The sequence below is a fragment of the Numida meleagris genome, chromosome 3 (assembly GCF_002078875.1).
Source record: "Numida meleagris isolate 19003 breed g44 Domestic line chromosome 3, NumMel1.0, whole genome shotgun sequence".
NCBI lineage: Eukaryota > Metazoa > Chordata > Aves > Galliformes > Numididae > Numida > Numida meleagris.
In genome coordinates, this window is record NC_034411.1 from 46411057 (window position 1) to 46432619 (window position 21563).

The following is a 21563-nucleotide window of genomic DNA, read 5'->3' on the forward strand; positions in this document are numbered from 1 at the left end:
CTGCATAGACATAGGAAATGAAAAACATCATATAATCAGGTTTTCCTTCTCAATTTTGAACCCACAGGCAGATCCCTGAGGCCGCCAAGAATTTCACTGTTTATCTGTCAGAGGGTAAAAAGAAAAGGAAATACGTCAATAGCAGATAATTGCATTACGATCTCTTGAGTGGATAAAAGTTTCAATCCAGACAGAGAGCAAGGTTAACTTGCCTATTCATAAGGAAAAATCTGTAACACAAATTCAAGATATATTCATTCGTTAATAATAACTGAATAGAAACATCAAATATGTATCAATTTCAACCCAGTTGCTGTTGTAGATGGTTGTTTCGCAGGGATATTTTTCCTTCTAGCCTTGTGGGGAGAGCCTAAAAGTACAGGAGATTTTTCTATACAGTTCATTAGCCAGCACGCAGTGTTATACCTTTTAATCATTCATACTGTTTTTGCTTTTGTATATACATTTGCTGTTGTGGTTACTGAAGTTTTCTTCTGAGGTCTCATTCAATCCATTCAGTGACCTACATCATGCCAGAAAATTATAGTCACTCTAGCAAAGGCGCTTCACTGCCATGGTCTGAGGGCTCTGTGAAGCTGAACAGAATATTATTGAATGTATTTTTAAAGATAAGAGATCCTCCCAGGCAGATCAAGCAAAATGACTTTGGATGTTCATAAAAGATCTATAAAACAAAACAAAATAAAACAAAACAAAAAAAACAAAATAACAGAACAACCTGCAAAGGGTTAGGCTCACTTATGTGATTTTTAGCTTAAACACAAGCCTTGGCATTTTTTACTTTATCAAGGATTAAAGAAACTTCATGAAAGATTAAGGCAACCTGAGTATCAAATACGTTGCCTTTCTAATAAAGTAAAATTACATACATTACTGGTAAGGTAATTACCTTGGAGATGTTGCTTACTGCCTACCTGTTGCTGCTGCTGAGAATACAGATGTTCTCAAGAAAGCCAGTTTAGGAATTTTTGGCTTTGTTTTCTTTTTTACTTTTTATTTTTTTTGTTCTTACTCTTTAGTACAAATAATACATCGTGTTGTTACTGTCATGACAGGTAATAGGAAAGACCTATTTTTACCTCTCTAGACTCTCAAGAAATATACCTTTTTTATTGGTCTGTAAGTATAAAGAAAAAATTATGATGCTATTCATTTCTTTCTGTCAGGCGTACTTACTACTTTTCTTGATGCTATTATTTTGCTCTAGGCTTCTGTTGTGTTTTCTTTTTCATTCTTTGTTTATTAAAGGTTAAAGCTTGTTTATTGATTGTCTAAAGTAACTCTATTTATTGAGAGAGGAGCGTGATATTTGAAGGAAATGGGGTGAGATCAATAACTTCTCTGTTGTATAATCTACACAAGCCTGTAGAAACCTGTGGTGGAATGAAATTGCTAAAGCACGTTGTTACTGAAGTGTTCCTACCTTAGCCAAAGTTGTAGTGCCAGTGCCACTAGACTGCGTTCAACAAACACAGTGGTCAGTAAGCCTTAGTTCACTTTGTAAGTGCACAAAGGTGACTTGCTGGCACAGCCTTCACCCTGCCCTGGTGCTCCCTGGGAACCCTGCTGGTGGCAGATCTGCTGTGGCATCTCTGCTGTGCAGCTGTGGCAGATCTACCTCCTGTGTATGCGCTTGTAAAAAGCAAAGGGTAATGCCTTTGGAGTCTTCCAGAAGTAGTAGTTGTGATCTGTAGGCTGACCTGCTTAAACACGAGGCAGTCAAACACCTGCTTTTTGTTTACTTGCATGAACATATAAATTACTTGAGGATCTAAAATATAGAATATCGAAATGACTGTACTTGAAAATGAGTTACATTATTGCCTCTTGTCCTGGGAATTAAGTGGTAGTTAGGGCAACTTGATTGGTTGCCTCATTTTTTTTCTCATTTTTTGCGTTGTCCCCTCCAGTGGAAAAAGTAAAGAACCAATGGGATAACACCCAGCATGGTGTGGAGGTGCGGCAGCAGCAGCTGAAGTACATGCTAACGGACAGCATACAGTGGGATGAGCAGAGGAAAGAAATGGAGCATCTCATGGAGCAGTGTGAGATCCGTTTGCGTATGCTTCAGCAGGCCCCAAAGGAGATGCTTGTCAAACAGATAGCAGATAACAAGGTAAGACCATCTGCAGTTGAGTTCTTGGTCTGTGTACTGCTATTGGGTTCATCTGATATCTGATTGTAAGATTTAATTGTAAGGTCGATGTGGTGGTTCTGTGATTTTGGGCATTCTGTGTTCTAAATTGCTTCTCTGTCTCTTTTTTCATCAGCCTTCCTGAGAATTAATTTTGAGAGAGAAACAGGTGGCATGAATACTTGTGTGTCTTTCTTTAAATGTAGCTAGAAGGAGCATAGTATAATCCAATAAATGATGCTATGCAAAAAGTCAGAGCCTTATACTGATAAAAGTTTAATTATACAACCACAGCAGGTAGCATGTATCGTTCCACAGAAATCTATTAAAAATAGTAAATCCAGGCATGAAACAAGTTATTTAAAATTATCCCAGATTTCACTTCTGATTGATACAAAGCACATTCATCTTATTTTTTCCCTTAATTCCATGTGATCTTTGTTGCTTTTTTTATCCCAGTGAATGTGCTGTGATAAATCAATAAATCTGATGTTCTTTGTTGTGGTGGCTGTTTGAAAAAGGGCAGGCTGTAGGAGGCTCAGGAAAAGAACTAAAGAGACAAATCATTGAGGAGGGCTCTTATCAGTGTGGAACTTAGAACAAGCTTTAATAGACTTATAAAAAATGTGTGTACATATACGCACAGACGTTCAGTGTAGGGATGTGGCTAGGTATGGAAAGAAGAAGAGAGTTTAGAAATGAGAATTTCTGGCTGTCCCCTAGCTTTTTCAGTAAACAGTAAAGTTGTCCGCTCTTCATTGCCTTTCCTATGTGAGCAGGGAATTGGAAATGCGCTATTAGGCCTGCCTTTTTTGCTTTCTTAAGTGAAAATAGTCATGTGTCCAAACATACAGTACAGAGATAAAAAAGATACAACTGATTAATAAATAAATAAAATATATTTTTAGAAATAATCCTGAGCTCGAAACTCTGTAAGGTCAAAGTACATTGTATCACTGTTAGCGTAACTTAAATTTCTTCGCGCTGCTAAAAAGATAAAACTGTTTTTACTTCTATTGCCAGTAAAACACACAGCAGAATTTTTCTAGTTCTTGTGGTTTTAGCAATATCATTTTTCTCACTTGTGTTTTGGTTCATTGTCAGGATGCTTATTATCTAATAGATTATCCTTTTAAAAGGAACTTTATTCCTTATAAGAATTATGCACATTTGTGCTTTTTTTAAGCATAAAAAAGAGTTTTATAATGATAATTGCATAATATGAAAAGCAGTCCAATTTTGATTTTGCTCTGGTGTCTCGTTTTGGAATTCCTTTTTAGCTGTTAGTACACGATTTGCATAGAGGAGACATCACAGTAGCTGCGTTCAATGATCTTTCTAATAAGCTTCTTCGAGAGTATCGTGATGATGACACAAGGAGAGTGAAGGAGACAACTGACCAAATGAACACTTGCTGGGTTAATCTGAACCAAAGGTAATTAATTGCAAGGTTTCACTATATACCTTTCTGTTTTAAACTTGTATCCCATGTTTATCACTTATACCTATTTCAGTCTCTTCTCTGCAGGTTTGACTTTACTGCAGCATTTAGCTCTGCTTTGGTGGTTTAATCGATTGTAGCGAAGCTGAATTTTGATGATGGAAATTCCCACAGTTTACTATGGAAGGCTTCTGTATTACTTCCAATTCTTTGTTCAAAAATGATAGCAATAACTATTTAAAAAAAAAAAAAAAACGGCACTTCTCTCATGTTTGCTCTCAGCTTTGCTTGTGGCTATTTTTTCTCTAAAGGTCTTTGAGCAATTCTTTCTGTTCCATGATGTTGCTATGATTTATATATATGTAGCTTGTTACTGTGCTTCCTTTTCGTAAGGCTGTAAGTATTCGGCTCTGCTTTCCAACGTGTTAATTTATTTAAGGCCTTTCATCTAACGGAAACTTTTCCTGAATGGCACTGTGCTTTGAGTTTCTGAATGCAATGTGTCTGACACTCCCAGCTAGAAAATGTTTGATCTGTAGGAACTGAGATTTGAAACTTCTTCATGCTCATCCTGTTCATCATTTGCAAATAAGTATTCCAAACCAAATGCTGGAAGTATGATTGCATGTATTTTCCTATGCATAATGTATATATATATATATTTGTGCAAAGTAATCTAATTGTTGCAAAAAAGTCTTCAGAATTTTATGGACAATTATCATTAGCCTATTGTCTGACTCAATGCCAGCAGCTTTGAAAGACAATGTGCTTTGCGGTTAGAAGGACAGAAGAGAGAGTTGATCCTATGTGTATGGGAATGGGGTTAATGACAACCAAAACCTGTATGTATGCATGTATGTAGGTGCATGCAAAAAGGGAAACTGCTTTTTTTTTAATGACATGTGAGTTAATTGAAAAAGAGTCTTAGATAGTAAAGCCTCTAAAGTTGAATGATATGTTCTAGGGAATTAGAGGAAGAGAACTTTACAGTGGAAAGCAGTTGGTTTCACAGGTAATTAAGGAAGAAGAATATAATGTCTTGTTATCCTTCCTTGGAGGAAAATGATATCTTTGTAGTTTTCTGCTTTTGATGTCTCAACGAGTTTTATACAACTGGTTTCCTGGTTATTTCCATTAAGGGATGAGATACAGAACAGGAAAAACTTTATATGGCTCATTCTTTGTGATCATTTGAGAGAGAGAATAAAAACTTGTTGATCTCTAAATGTTTTAGAGACATCTAAGATAGGGTTTTCAAACAACTAAAGTATTTCATAATTGATCTAATGTGGGCATCTTGTTTTCATGGTTCTTCAGTTAAATGTCCAGTAGACAGAGGGGAAAGACTTTAGCATATAGCAAAACTTCCATAGCTTTTTCCTTTCTGAACTAGGCTATAGTGATGAGGTCACCTTTTGAAATTACCCTTCCTGACGATTCATTTGAATTAAGTCTGCAGCATGTTCTTCCTACCTTTTCTCAGAGTAAACTAGTATTTTTTCCAAAAATGCCATTAACTTCATCTGAATATATCATGATGACATCTGAGAATAGAGATGCAATTAGAGGGTGACAAGAGAGCTCCTTGTTGGATTAGCAGTACCAGTAGGTTACAGCTCTGTAGTAGTCTCATTCAAATTCAAACTCTGCAGAGTTTTGTGCAGAGCTAGCATAAAACTACCCACCTGTGTCAGAGCAGGTGATCAGAAAGAAGAGCTCCTGACTGGAAGCCTCTAATTATTTTTGAATATGCTTAAAGTATGGAATAGTAAGCACCTTACATTCTGTTGTATGTAACTGATGCTCCACAGTTACCGCTGGGGCTGCTATGCTGCAGCCTTACGGATGAGTATAAGCTTTGTTTCTTAACTAGTGGCAGAATGTACAGGAGAACTCAGGAAACCAGCGGGTAGCCAGAGCGTGGGGCTGCTCACTGTAACTCTGTGGAGCAGAGCAGAATTAGAAGGGGAGAGTGTGCAATAAAAGCACCTTTTCAGGGGAATGAAGGTTTTTATGTTTGCCTTTAAATGCAATAAACAAAAATACTAGTGAACCTTGAGTGCTGAGGATGGCTTAATGTGACAGATCTCAGGACAGACAAAGATTGTGGCTGCAGCATGCGTGACCTATGGCTTTTATAAGCACAGATCTGTATTTACAGCATAATGCTTTAAAATACCATCTCTGGCTATACCTATGCCTGCAGGCTGCTGAAGGGGTCCTTGTTAGTATTACCTAGGATAATCAGGCCTGAACGTCCTCAAAAGTGCTATCAAGAAGACTTGTCGTGAAACAGAAAGTCGAAGGAAAAATAACAGCATTAAGAGGCTGGAACTTGCTCACCTTGACATTGTGTAAATTGACTATTCTGTCCAGTGGCTATTTATTTTTATTTCAGGATAAAACTGTAGTGGTTCTGTTTCATTCTACTGCTTCACTATTAGACTGTAGTTGCCATCTAAACTGCCTCAGATGTTCTTGCTCGATTTTCTTTTGATCACACACTTATAAACATTGCATATTTTTAGCGTAAATCTGAAAAAATAATTGTGTGGAACAGAGATCTGGAACAGTGCCATGAAAGCTTAAATGCCTCAGTTATAACTGTTTTTTTTCCTTGGACATTGCTATTAGAATCTTCTTAAACATTCTCCACTACCACTGAATTAAATGAAATTAGCTGCAGTTCTGTAGGATTCTTTGGATTCTCTTTACATTTAATTCCTGCCTACTGGAAAGACTATTTTTCTGAGACTGTTCTGATCGTATTAGAATTCTTTGAGAATCTGAATCATCTTTTTGGCATGAGGAAATAATAGTTAATTTCCAATAAAGAATTCTCCCTCAGCTTTTCTTTTAAATTTGAAGCCTTTACTAGAGTGAAACGAAAATATTTGGGTCTACTCTGTAAGACAGTTGTTCACTACTGCTGTGTAGGTCCTCCTTAAAAGCTGCCATGTAATCATAGAGCATTAATTGTAAATCTGTTAATTTGTGCCACTGGGTTGCATGCTTAGTGTAAGGAATGATTTTTCAGCTTTAATTCAAATATCATGACAGCATTGTTACTGTAATAGGATTTCATTCTTCACTTCAATTTCAACCAAGCAGAAAGTTTGAGACATTAGAACTTTGGGCTGTAGATTACATTCTTCAATGAATCTTATTAGCTACAAAGTTCAGATTGTCTCAATTCCCATCTAGTACATCAGTACTTAGGTTTAGAAATCTGGGTCACTTAGTGTTTTATCCTCTGGGGCTTTTCTCTTTCTTTGAAGGTCATCTTTATTATCAGTCTGTTCTTCTTCTTGTCACTCCTGTTCTTCCACCTTTGGCCTTAACCCCCTGCTAGGGAAGAAAATCCCTGCAGAGTGAGAGGCTTTTGAAGTCAGAGCTCATAAGTGGTTTTACTTTACACTTTTCCTCACAGTTCCTTGGTGTGCTCTAATTTTTGAGTTGATGCTTGTTTTTTTTTTTTTTTTCTCTTGATAAGATGCTGGTCAAACATTTAGTCATCCCTAGCATGCTATTTTTTTTTTTTTTTGTCAAGAGGAGGCGAAGCATGCCAAAGCTTTATCTCTGAATGAAGGCTTCTTGTAATGGTACTGATTTACCAGTAGCCAAAACTTAGGGAGGCATGAAGTCAGGAATGATTCACAAATTCTCATTTTGAATAAACCAGTTATTAACAGGTGATGTAAGATCTATCCTCCTAACATTGGGGTTGTAGAATTGGAATAGAGTTATCTTTCTGCAAGTAGTTTCTAGAAAATTCTGTGGTTTATGCTAGTATTTGGGAATGTGAGCCTGGCAAAATTGAGGTTGTGTCAGATGCTCTTCATGCCCTTGAAGGAAAGTAACATTTCCTTGCATCTACTGGAGCACTTGCTTTGAAACAACTTCTCACACTTCAATTAACTTTGTTAATCAGAGCTTTTGAAGTTGCTGACTATAAAAGTTTTCAATCTGAGTTTTGTTTCGGTGACAAGGAAACAGTTCAGTTTCCAGAAGTGTAATCTGATCTACCCTCAGGAGTTCGTTGCGTACCAGTAATCTAATCTGGAGGTTTTGAATCCATTCCTTGCGTCTTCAAAAAAAAAATCTGTTACAAACAAAACCTTCTGTTTGCACAACTGGATATTTTTTTTGACTAGTTTAACTGTATTCTGATTCTGCCGGTTGTCTTTTATTTAAACATGTTGAGTATGGGTAGATTGTTCTGAGTGTAGTGTATTACTCTGAGTGATGGAGGCCACGGTCTTGTCTTTTAGTAGAAAGAACCAGGTATTTGACTTTTCACACTCAGCAGTTAAATTCTTGCAGTAGATACAAATTCAGGGAAATGTTTCTGCTCCCTGTAGAAGAAAAAAATTCCCCCAAATCCTCAGTGTTTCTACTCTGTATCGTTTTTGTTGATGAAGAAAAGCATTCACAGATTTCACATATGGGAATAAATTCTACCACTAAGAGTAGCATAAGCCTGTAATGATAACACTCAAAAAGAAGATAACTCTGATTCTTCCACATGTATTCTTTAAAAGCACTTTGAAATACATAAGTTTGGAACATCTGTTGATAACTAAAGGTATAATAATCAGAGAAACGGTGGTATAAATAATGATAAAACAAGCTGACACAGATGTATAGTTTCTTAATAAAGAGAAATTTCACATTATCTTTTAGTAGTTTCATTATGATGTGTGTAATACTGAAGGAATATTCTGACACTTGCTGTCTTGTTTTCAGAGCTGTTGATAGGCAGAATATCTTGGAGACAGAGCTGAAGACAGTACAGGCCTCATGCAAGGATCTGGAAAGCTTCCTCAAGTGGCTTCAGGAAGCAGAGACAACAGTTAATGTTCTTGCAGATGCTTCTCGGCGTGAGAACACAGCTCAGGATAGTGCCTGTGTAAGGGAACTCAGAAAACAGATGCAGGTGAGAAACTGCTGGTTACTGTGCTTTCTCTCAATGGCAAATGTTATGAAGGAGATCTAGTTTCACCCACTGGAGAGTGGGGGTGTACAGCCTATTAGTACGTATTTAAAAACAGTATTTTAGAAGTCAAGTGTGGGAAGGAAGCAGATATATTCCCCAAGATTTGAAATGTGTGTTTTGTTGACATCTATGTCACTTAGTGCTCTTAAACCTCCTTATATGGTGGCTGTATTCAGGAAGTGTAGGAAGGAGGGAGAGAACCTGCGTTTAGTCTTCATTAAGGGTACAATGTATTGATGGGAAAACAGGAATATTTCTTAAAATTAATGCATTTGGGCCTGTGGCAGGAAAGAGCTGAGCATCGCTGTATTATGTATTTCTACGGTGCATGAATTTCCTTTGTTGTCCTGTTTAACAGATTTGAATGCTTTCATGTGTTATTATTCTCCCGAATCTTTTAATATATTTTCTCCTTCAATTCATTTACCTTATTGGGTATAGTTATTTTGACATGCACAAAACTGGGAGGCTACATCAGCTCTCAAATCCTGTGCTCTGAGTTTGGAGCCATATATTCTGTGGTCTTAATTTGTAGTGTTTGAACAACAAGATTCTGCTACCAGTAGGGCCCTAATCTGAACAGATCTGTGTTGAATTTAAATGAAATGAGGCAATTTGAAGTATCTGATAGCAAATTACTCACTGTGATTAAAGAAAAGAGTGATATATTGTGATGGTTTGTGCCTGTGGAAGATGACATATCAATCAATGGTGTTTCTATGATTATGGTCAGTCAGGTAACTCTGTAGAGATGTGTTTCTCTGATATCAAGAGAAAGCTGTTATTTAGCAATTTACTACTGTTGGCTGTATGCAGCTGTGAAGCATCTTGGTAAGGGAAGATTGTTTGCTCTTTCATTGTTCTCCAGTCTGGTTAAAATTGTTAGAGTAATGCTATGTGAGGGGAGAACTGCTGGACAAAACTGCCAGCTATGTGGGGAGGTCTATAAGGAGGTCTTTATCACATCCATTGTCCTTGCTTGTAAGGAAGGCAGATGTAGATGCTGGGCATGGCCTTCCCTTGTACAGTATCCCTTTAGCTGAAATTATCTGTCTTGTCCTCTGCTTGCTTCTATACACTGTGTAGATGCAGTATAATCGCTTGAGTTACCTATTGCTTTACGTAATATTTTCAGCTACCAATGTATTGATAAATTGTAGGTGAAATATATGCTGAAAGCAGACAAAATACAATGGATTATTTTTTATTGGTGTGCATCATATATTTTCAAAATAAGATAATCTGTGTTGGGCAAGGGACATGGAACTGTCTCCCATTACATTTTAGGACTAACTTGTTAGGTTGCAGCTCAGGTCACTCTGCACAGGACTCAGTGATATGGGGACTGCTGAAGCCTTCTTCTGCCTTCCACTGTGACATCTGAAGTTAGGAACAGTACCATATGAATAATCTCAACTTTGAGCAAGGCAGAAGGTAGTGATTTTTTAATTTTTATTTTTTTGAAGGAGATGAAGTTCACAGTTACAGCGTTACTCTTTTTATTTAGTTCTGCCAGGATCAAAATATTGCAAGAGGCTTTCCTTTCAGGCTGCTGCTGGAACACCCCAGTCTGTGTTGGTCACTGTATCTGATACGTTTAGCAGCCACCTGAAAAAAGTTTAAACCTAATTTGAGGCAAGATGCAGAAGGTGAACTAAGAAACAGAAGTAACTCTGGGACAACAGGGATGAAGACCTGTGCCTACAGATGTAAAAGTGTTCAGAATAACTTTGTCTTTCTTTATTGTAAATGGACTGTGTTTGATCTCATTGTTTGAGTGAAGCTTGTTTATTAGCTGGCAAGAGAAAAAAAAAAAAAAAAGCAAAACTGTAAGAAGAGGGCAAGTGTAAGCTGTGGACATTGTTTTATGTAGAAGAGGTTTGAGCTCCTGCACGTTTATTTCTGAATGTTTCAGTGTTTCTGGACCTGTCCTGCTGTGTATGTTAATTCCAAAAAAAATGTATTGGCAGTATATCACTTAATGATGCTAGGCTGGAGCTGTACTTGTGGTGGTAGAGGAGAGCAGGTGTAAGCAAGACAGTACAGGGGAATAGTTCAACTGAGTGGTGGAGATGAGGGGAAAAAAGCTGAACTTGAGGTGGAGGATGCAGGTAGTAAGATTTCTAAATATTGGATGGGAACAGTTCTTGAATCTGAACTGTATGAAGAACCTGTGCCTGGCACTTATCCTCTCAGCTGCAAAGTGCCTAAGAAGAGGCATGCCAGTGAATAAATGACCAGCGTCTAAGCAGTGAAGTATCTAGGATCACACAAACTTGCCAGAGTTAATGCTAACCTTAGCTGGTGCCTCTGTACCATCCTCACTGATGTGCTTGAAATGTGTGTGTATGTTCATGTGGCAACATATACGTTAAATAATATGATCACTTTTATAGGGTCTTCAGATTCAAAATCTAGACAGAAATGTGATACACTTTGAAATGTGATCTGCCCTGATCTTACAGTAACACTGAATAAAAGCATTTAACTTAAAAGTGAACAGGTGAATTGCATTTAGATCTGAATTATGTTTAGATTACGTTTAGGTTTACATTATTCAACTGAAGCTTAAGATAAGAATTGTCATGTTTCTTGTGTTGTATAATATGTTCTTCTCATGGAAGTAGTGGTTTACATACTCTGTAGAGTGATCTATCTTGTCAAAAATGTTTTTTTTTTTTTTTTTTTTAGTATTTCTCATTCCATAGTTCCCTTGTCCTCCTGTCTGTCAGGAAAAACTAATCTTACAGATCTGTTAACAACCCCAAGAGAAGGGAAAGATGGTCAAAACCCCAGGCTGAGCATACACATAATAACTTCCTATTTTTCTTAATACCTGTTGGCATAACTTACTCTGGAGGAGACATTTTTCATTAAGTGAATTTTTTGTTTTATTTTAGAGCATGTATCAGACTTGGTGTTTCCTTTGTTTTCTTGCCTATATGGTTCTTGTTTTGTAGAAGCTATGTCGATACATCTGGTCAATTTGTGATAAATACTTAATTCCTGATGGAACTATGCTTTTTAGATGGTCTTGAGAAGAGTATATCAATTTTCCCTGATACTATATAGTATCTAATCTGTGTTGAGACAGTCATCTACTGTTTACTCCTTATTCTGCCACCTGTAGTGTTGACGATGGCCTCCCTGAATGTTTGTTACAGCAGTCCCTATAATACAGATTGAACTAGATTGAACATACTGCCTTTGGAAGGAACGAGAAATAGCTGTCTCTGGTAATGCAGCACTGGCACACCTAGGGGTACATTGGCTGTATTGCATTGGGAGTGCCTTGCTGGTAGCTAAACAGTTCTGTGCTTTTGAATGTCCTACTGTCATCTTTAGATGACTTAACTAATTCTGCTTTGTCATGGGAAAAACATCAAAATGATGTTAGCTCTTTGGATTCAGGGATGGCTAGGAAAGGAGTGGTGGCATGACTGTATACTTTCACTTTGCCCAAACCCTTGTTTCTTATCCTAAGAAGTCATTTAGGGAAAGACTTAAATTGGAATGGTTTTTAGGAGCTGTTTCCTACTCTCCGTCATGAGTGAGAATCCTTTGAGATCACTTTGACTAAATTAGCTTTGAGTTTTCGTAGCGGAGAGGTTTACCCCCTGTAGTTTTTCCTTTTGTATTTGATAATCTAGTTTTGAGAAGCACCCGTGTGATTTATTAGTCTTTAGCACATAGCTGATACAATTAGAGCAGGTATCTCTCTGCTTCTCTCTGAAGATTTATAACACAGCCTGTTATTCACTCACTACAGCTCTGCCAGAGCTGCGTTCAGTCTGAGAGCGAGAGCATCCTTTGCCAGAGTGAGGGAGCAAATGCTCGGTCTGCCGATTGAAAGCAGCTACTGAAGGAGAGCATCCGTAGTGACACGCTGGAGCTGTCTTTCCTAAGGAATTTCTTTCTTGTTTCTGCAGCTTTCGTGCTCAAATTAATAACCTTTCCTGGCTATTTAGTTCACTCTTGAATGGTGGCAGATACTTGTCTGCTCGACAACTTCATTTACTCTCTGCACAGGCAGAGCTGAACAATACTGGTTAGACAAATCCGTGAAGACTTTTTTTTTTTTTTGCATTTGCTTCTCGGGGTTATTTTGAGAGAGAAACTTATGCTATATCAACCTGCTTTGCCTTTGAAGCCTGTAAAGCCTGTAGCTCTCAAAAGCGATCCTGGAAGAGAGCATGCTCAGAAAGCTGGCAAATCATTGCCCAGTGACCGGGAGGAAATGATAGTTGCTCTTCATTTATAATGCAAATTCTGAGGTGTCTTCAGAAGTGTGGCAAACTTAAAATGATGGCTGTGGTGAGAACATCTCTGCAGAAAGTTGTGGTGTTGTTGCATCGTTTACAAAGGATGGCAGTTTCTTCTCCACGTTACCAGAAGCTGTGTAAGGTAAGAAATGCAAGATCTGAATCCTGAGAATATCTAATGCTAACTTTTATCTTTTTTTTTTGAGATAAAAAAATGAACGGGAGGAATGTGAAAAGTATCTGAGTTACATAGTATATTTTAAAGCCTGCTCATGTGCATGTTTTGTTAAAAGAATGATTAAAAATAAGTGCTTGTCGATTAAGAATGCATTCCAAAAAAAATAAGCGCTACATTGTTCACCATTTATGTATCTGAAAGGAAACCATTACCATTCAGTTACCTTCTGTAAAATACACACTGCAACATCTGCTTTTCCGAAGGACTTGGTGAATTCTTGATAAATGCAGTACTTTAACTCCTAGGTACCCATTATGTAGAAGAGCTGCATTACATAATAAAACCCAATGTTTTTGATTTTGAGCTTAGTGAAACTTTTAGTCAGGAATAAGTTCAGCAGACTAATATGCAGCCATTTTCACATCACTTGCCAGCATTTACAGAGTTCTTTCAGAAATTAGGAAAAAAAAAAAAAGAAAAAAGTTGCATGAAAAGCATGTTGACACAGACTACCACTCGTATTGGTATTTTTGCTATTAACTGTTTTGATGGCTGGCTGTTTCAGTTTCCACCAAGAGTGTTTCACTGTTTAATTGTTTTTGCTCAAATGTAGTAGTTGAGACTTTCAGTACTGTGGTAGCAGTGTAAGCTATGTAGTAACCAAAGCTTTTTAAGCAGATTAATCACTCATCAGATGAAATTATTTGTTTTAAAGTAAGATACGCAAGGGTGACGAGCTAATAACGCCACTGTGTCAGTTCCTGCATGGAGTGGTCATATTGTGGTGTACTACTGGACTTAAATGCAAAGGTCCTGTGCTGTAACTTTGGCAAAATATAAAATTGGAGAGGTCTTCAGCTGTATACTGACATTACCAAATATATGAAGTCTATCTGGCTGCCTTTCAACTTGATTTTTATTCTCGCTGCTTGTGATACTTTCACAAAACACCTCAGGCAGCTTTAAAGTGTGCCTAAGTTTGTATACAAGGAGAGGACCAAACTATGTGATCGCGCTCAGGTGCCTGATTCTTATTCCAAGCAAAGCTACTATAATTCCTCATGCTTGCTTCAATCCAAAACACATTTTATGAGAAATGTTTGTTAAGAGAATACAAAAGTCTCATACAGTAAAAAAGATCTCACCTTTAGGATCAAACTTGAAAGTAAGAAAAGAATGTAACGTGATATTGCATAACAGTCAAGTTTATGGTATATGGGGAAAAGCAAATCAGTTTCACACGGGTCTTTCAATGTGCTTCTGTTTACAAAGCTGTAGAGGTGCATATTCATTATGAAGAATGATAGTAGTTTGTGTACATACAAGCTGTTTTAACAAGCATGCTTTGTTTATGTGTCTTTGTCAGTTCTATAGTTGAAGAGCTCTGGTTGCCTTCGTGAATAACACAAATCTTTTCCTAGTGTGAAGGCATGGATTTCGGTTGGCTTTTTATAAAGACTACAGAAGTGCTTTTAACCTGTTTAGTCATGTTTTTGAATATAAGCTCTTTGATAACGACGTTTGTCAAACAAAAACTATTTGATGATTCTTGCAGTAATAATTATTTGCTAATTGGAGTGAGAACCTAATAAATTCTTAGAGATCCGATTTGATCAGTTTAATCCTATCCAAGAGGTAGTAAAAATCTTCTCAAAGCTGTTACTGATGTATATTTTCTGATTGAGAATCCATGCAGTGATTGGAATTTTTTGTGTAACTTAAAATTAGAGTTTGTTTTTAATATGCTGCTGTTTTCTCTTGTGCATGTCTTCCTGATAGTAGAATTGTTGTTGGTGTGCCTGTGGAGTTAAATCAAATGCTGAATGAGGGAAGACTGTTTTACAATCCCAGTCACTTCCAGCAGGTGTCAATGTAAGCCAATGATATATGGGAATCTGGTGATGGAAATGTTAATGCTTAGATGAGAAAATGGCATGGAAATTACAAATTAAAAACAGCTCTGACAGAGGGCTGGTAGGGATCTCTGATAGCAATCTGTATATTTCTATTTTTGGCGTTTCACAAGTTTGTCCATACCCTGTAAACTCTGTGGGTACACAAAATAGTTCAGTTCTGCCTAAGAGAAGTTATTTATTTCATAGGATGTGAATTATTGCTTCATAAACTAGCATCTAAATGTTTGATGCGAAGTGTCCTCTGAAGCTTAACAACGTTGCAATAATATAAACATTTTAAAAGTGCCAACGAAATATTTCAGGCATATCCTTGAAGTTAGTGTCTGTCTCTTTTTAAGCACACTATTTATGAAAGAATAAACAAGGCTTTATTATTAAACTACTGAGGAAATTTGTAATTGTTCCTTTTATTAGCAGATTTGTGTAGTAGAAACTGTTGGCAGTCATAGTCTTCATTTTGCAAATTTGTTAAAAGCAGGAACAGAAACAAATGTTTTGGTGAGATACCATTATAGCATTGCTGAAAAGCAGGAGATCCAATGGTTAGGATATTTCTTTTTTCTTTTTTTTTTTTTTTTGGTACTTTTTGCTTTCAGTAACTCTTTTATGCCAAGGTAAGTTTGGGCAGATGTAACTTCTTTTCACTGGTATTGTTCTTTGATTCTTTTACACTCATTCTTCTAGTGGCTTATTTGTATGTTTGGCAGTGTGTTGTCAGGACAGTGTATAACATTGTTTGCTTTATTGTTAGCAGCTTTATCTTGTAAAGGTTTGGTGGTCAAAAGAAACAACCAGAAAAATATTTTGTAGGGATTCTCATCCACTCTTTGTTCTTGAAAATGTGCAATTGTTCCCTAGAGAATATCTTCTGATAGGTATATCCAAATAGCTTGGACAAGAATGAATTTAAATTTTTATTGGGAATAGAAAAAATCATGGTAAGGTAAAATCAATATATCTTTTCTGGGAGACCAGAATGTTACATATGAAAGCTAAGTAGAAGATTGAGAAGCTTTCTCGATTTTCCCTGACTGAAGTGGAAGAACAGTATTTCTCTGTCAGACAGGTAAATCATTAACTTGAAATATGTACCTTGTTGGTGGAGCTTGACTGTGGAATTTTTGAAATGCACTGCTGACAGTGGAGCATTCTTCTGCTGGAGGAGAGACTGAGAAATATAGCTGGTAGCTATGTATTTTCTTATTCCTGCTGTGGCAATTTCCTGAGAACAAACAAACAAATATTTCCAACCCCCAAACCAACTGAAAGTATGTTGCTTATAAGGTGCTTGAAATCTCAAACTGGTTTCTACATGAGTCTTCACTCTTGAAGGAGTAGAAAGCAAGTTAGGTAAATTACTGACTTCCTCAAGTGTAAATAGAGATAATGTTTCAGGAATATATATTTTTGGAGGATTTTTTTTTTATGAATACATCATTTAAAATGCAATTCTCACACTTCCCGCTGTTTCTTTTTTTATGGCTGGCATTAAACTTATAAAGCCATAGACAGTTCAAAGCAGTGAATGTTAAGGTCAGCCAAACTCCTCTTGCTGTGACAGTAGTGATTGCTTTCCAAAAGATACTTAACGTTGAATTTTGTGAGTAGTAGCAAATGCTCTGTTTGTATGAAATTTTTAAAAATGTGAAGGTCATGAGGGGTAGGGAGATTCAAAAACAAAAGCAAAAGAAAAAAAAACAAATCAACAAAACAAAAAAAACCCCACCATCTACAACAACAAGCCCTCAACACACACCTTGAAGGGCTGTGTTGAGAAATGGGGAAATTGATCTTGTTTCCACTGAAGTTAACTAAATTTTCTAATATTCGCATGTCTTCAATTTGATTTAGAAAATAAATTATAGACCTTAGATCACGTTCGTATATGAAATACAGGTAATCAAGCATGGATGAGGAAGTGGTGTTAGCAGAATAGAGAAGAAAATTAATCTTGGTTGTATGTCCTGCAGTAGGATGCTGAATGAAGCTGCATGTTGATTAGAAAATGAAGTAGTGACTGTCATCAAAAGCATTGCTGCACTCTGCAGATGGTTTCTTGTTTTAAGAAGAGAAGGTTAAGTCTGAATTGTTTGATGTTCTTTTAATCTACCATGTGGCCTTCTGGAAGGAATGAGGCCAGAATTAAGGGGAAACTCGGAAATAATGACTGTTGCCTACTGAAATATGATGAGACTAAAAATGCACTGGTAAAAAGAGTTTACTATTTTGAAACACGATTTAATAAATATAATGGTCAGCATCTGATGAGCCTAGGTTTTCCTTTTTTGGAAAACATTTAAGAAATGTATATGGTAACTACTCCACCTCCAAACACCCACACCTTGTTTGTATTGGAAACGATGGTGTAGAAGAACTGACATCTCTTGTGATTTCATGAGATAATGTGTGTGCAGGAGTGGGATGAGACATGACTGCATGTATGGCAAGCAGAACATGAAGCTAATAAGGACTTACAGAGCTTAAAGTGCAATGAGATAGCCTGCTGCCTTTGCTGACAAACTGACTGAAAGGACTAGAGTGCCTTATCATATGGAGAAGTGTGAATATGCTAAGAATGTACGTAAGTGACTAGTCATTTAAAATTAACAGGATGGACATAATTTCTTCTTTGATACGGATTAGAAGTTGGAAAGCTGAAAACTGGCGATTTCAAATACTTGAAATCAGGGACATCTGAATTTCTGGGAGTTGAAGATTGGTCTGTTACTGGTATTTAGTACAGAATAATCACAGCAACTACAGAAGCAATGGGAGACTGAATGGAGAAAATCAATAGCTTTTAAAACTGACACAGATGAAGACTGGAAATGAATGTCTAGGAAATCTAATTTCTTTGTAAAATTCTCAAGGAAATACAGCAAGGACATGTTATTTTAAACTTCAACATGGAGGGAAAAGGGGAAAAATCTGTTTTTGTAAAAATTGAAAGATAGGACTTAGTCTGGAGAAGGACATAGAAAAGCATTAATATTGTGTATTACCATTTAGTGCAGTTCAGAGAAGAACATTGCTTTGAAATAAATAATTTGGGCTGAAAAATAGAAGTTGTATATAGTATACTGCTGTACACTGGCAGAAGTATTTGATATAATCATGTACTAACTTTTTTCAGGCTGTTAACAATTTAATAGCAGCAATAGTAAAAGTATTTTGATGCTGTACTGGAAGACCTTTAAACTTCAGTGCATCTATCAAAAGATTTAAAATTTAAAATAAAATGAAGTTCAAGTTGCAAATACAAGAACTGTTACAGAAATATAATCCAGTGGAAGTTATTTCTTCATTTGTGTCAGCTGTTAACATGTTTTGGTTTAATTCCCATCAGAGTTTCTGAGGATCTGAATATTCCCATGTTTTGTTAAACTAGAATGACGAAGTCCTGAGAACCTTCCTCCTCCTGAGGACAGGAGAAATTGCTCTGAAGCAGGCTGCCCAAAGAGGCTGTGGTATTTCCATCTCCAGAGGTATTCAAAACTGTAGTGGATGAGGTTTTGAGCAGCCAGAGTGAGCTTTGTCCTTGGCTTCTGCCATTGGCAGGAGGTCTGTGACCTCCAGAGGTCTTCCAGCTTATGGTTTTCTGTGAGGCTCTGTGCTAGTGCCCTATTACCTTATGTGTGAAGACTAAAATAGTCAGAGCTGTAGTGCAGCAGTTCTCAGCTGTGACTGCTGCCTACTTCCTGTCAAAAGGAACTTCACATCCTTGTCTTACATGAAGGATTCTTACTGCCCTACTGAATTCTGATCCAACTTTGGGTCCGCTGTGAATCTGTTCTACAGTCATAGCATGTGTCTATTTGAGAGAGAATCCTTTTGCAGTGGTGTAACTACAGTGGGAGCAATGTTGTACATGGCATATCTGGACTTTGTCATTATGATGAGAAGGCATTTTAATATAATGTAAAACTTGCTGAAATCTGATCTGCCCCCCTCCTTTTCCAGTACTTACTTTTGCATTATCAAGTGTCATTGTCAATTTGCCTAAAGAGGAGAACGTGCCACTAGCCCCTTTCACAGAAAGGTTGAGCATGTGTTGCGTGGTGAGGCTGACTGAAACATAACTGTTTTGTTTTGCCATTTGCCTAATTGTGATCAGTACCAAGTGAAACTGTATAACGAATGCATACTTTCCTGTAAATTTTTTAAGAGGAGACTGTGCTTTGCCATACTCTGTGTGAATATAAAGCTTCTCTAGAAACGAACAAGGGGAGACAAAATGAGAAAGGGCATAAAGCTTCATAAATTCAGTATTTTTTAACTGCTGCACCAAGCATTTCTGTTTGCAAGGAGAGTGCGGCTTAACAGGAGAGAGAGATTATGGGTTCTTGGATATAACTTTCTTTGTAATAGCATTTTTTCATAGTATTTTGGAAGGAAGAAAAGGAGGATATTTCAAGATAGCCTTTTAGAATCTTATACTTAAAGACAAGTCTAAATTTTGATCTGGAGATATTTTGCTACTGCAATGAGAATGGAAATGAATATAAAATATGGGGTAGTTTTATTAAGGCACGGATGTAGGATTAATGGGAAAATTGACTTCCATGAACTTCATGTGTTTACAAGGAGCTGGATCAATATTTGATATATGAGACCATCTTACCATAGTATTTTACCACAGCACTCTTTGATTGCTACCATTTTTCATGGAGCATCCTTTTTCCCCTTTCCCTTAGGGCTCAGTTACTCTGCCCAAATTCTTGAAATCCTGAAGCAGTAAATGCTTAAATCAGCGCCGTGCTTCAACATTTCCTGTCTTTAGAACTGACCATCTTTCTGGTCTTCTACCTCACACAGATCACTTCAGCATATTTTTAAGAAAACTACTCTCACTGCGTAGCTGGGAAAATAGTACTGTTTGGATCTGATCTGTAGCTGCTGGTCTTCAGTGACACTGAAAGATCTGCACTCCATTTTGTCTCCCTGTCTATATTTAATCCAGGCAAGGTGCAACGAGACCATGTTCCTAAGTAGCCGTGGAAGTTTGCTATTTCATTGCCACTGCTCACAGTCTTGTGTGGCTCTGTGGCTGCTCTGTGATGCTTCCATGCTGGGCATTCTTGATTTGCTTTGCTGCAGAGCATTCTGCATTGAACTAACTTATGCAGTCCTGTGTAGCCATGTAAATGAATGTGGGTGGAAGGTGTCAGTGGCATTCCTGATAATTGATGTCCTGTGTTGTGCTACTGAAAGCAATTCTTCATAGTGATAGCAGAGCTATATTTCCTGGTGTCTTCTGGTGTGTGGTAAGTGTGGTAGGTGCTGCAAATGAAGAAATAAGCTGAAATGTCACTGATGCTGCAGATGTTCCTCGGTTGCTGATGAGTCCTGTATCTGTGGGCGCAGTTTTGTGCCAGCTCTGCACTGGTGTTTAAAATTTCAGACCTGAAGAGATCATCTGGGGAGAGGCAGAGACTTTAGTTTTCAATTCCTGGCATTTCTGCTAAGACTGCTGACCAATTAGTGCTAATTGTGCTGGGTTGTGTGATGTGGTCCTGGAACAGTCATCTGAGGTCACTGCTCTCTGTCACCTGCCTTCTTTGGACTCAGTTTGAGCTATGCTTTTTTTCTTTCACATTCTTTTAAGGAAGAATTCATTATTAACCCTGAGATAATTGGCGACCCTTCAAGTTTGACTGTTCCATTTTAAATACTGTAAATCACTTCGTTAATGTTATCTATGTTTGCTACAGAGAGAAACATTAATTTCTTACAAGTTTGGACACTGCAAACTAGTTGAAACAAATTTTTCTCCTCGTGCTATTAGTGAAAGTCTTTAGAATTTAAATGTGTGGTCCCAACATCTTATTGTTTGAATTCATCAGAGATTCTAAATATCCCCCCTCCCACCCTTTTTAATACTTTTTTTATTAGTAAGCACAAGCCTTTCTTTTCTGGGAAAATGGGGCCAGAATGAAGAAAGAAAAGCCTCTCAATGGAATTAAGCTTTTATTGCTAGGTTTTTGCATCAGGAGCTAACAGCACTTCCTCAGGTATTTTCACTTTATATAGCCTAGTGCAATGATAGATTAGCTCTGAAATTTCTTCTTCTAGCCTTCAATAAGATGACTATAGTTTTAAACAGTTCAGCTGTTATTTGTATGCAAATGAGTTAGCCAGATAGCTGGATTATGGGAAGCCTGCCATTCCTTATAATGGAGGGCACCATTGTTTCCTTAATGTAAGGATACTTTTAAGTGAAAATAGGGAAAGTAATTGAGAGGTTTTTGTAGAAGATTTGGATTTGAACATGACCTTCCATGAGCCATTCTTCATGCCAATGTGACGAGATGCTTAAATAGCTTTAGTTACAATCTTTTTTTTTTTTTAAATGCTTCTTCTGCCTAAAACCTCTCTGCTAGATAATGGAGTTCTGTGTTGCACTGTGCAACACAGCTTCATGTGTACGCCCTTCAAATTGTATTGCATCTTTGCAGCAGTCTTTTTTAAGGAAAAATAAATAATAAGGCTTTGGGCAATATAACATGTTACAATAAAATTTTGGACTGTTCATAATAAAGCAGGACATCAGAAAGCTACTGGACAGTAAAAAAGATTTGGTAACCAGAAACTGGTAGCAATGATATCAAGTTTTCA

General features: G+C 37.2%; 1 protein-coding gene across 5 annotated transcripts in view; it reads left to right on the forward strand.

Annotated features, from left to right (window-relative positions):
• Nucleotides 1–21563, forward strand: part of UTRN (utrophin) — a 354351-nt gene that overhangs the window by 146107 nt on the left and 186681 nt on the right. For 4 of the 5 annotated variants that reach the window (XM_021391928.1, XM_021391929.1, XM_021391927.1 and 1 more), the window contains 3 exons: nt 1932–2137; nt 3436–3590; nt 8343–8532. In XM_021391928.1, coding sequence (XP_021247603.1) covers nt 1932–2137; nt 3436–3590; nt 8343–8532 — 551 coding nt within the window. Of the gene's footprint in view, nt 1–1931; nt 2138–3435; nt 3591–8342; nt 8533–12942; nt 12997–21563 lie in introns of those variants that run through there. The other variant, XM_021391931.1, reaches the window with a different exon arrangement.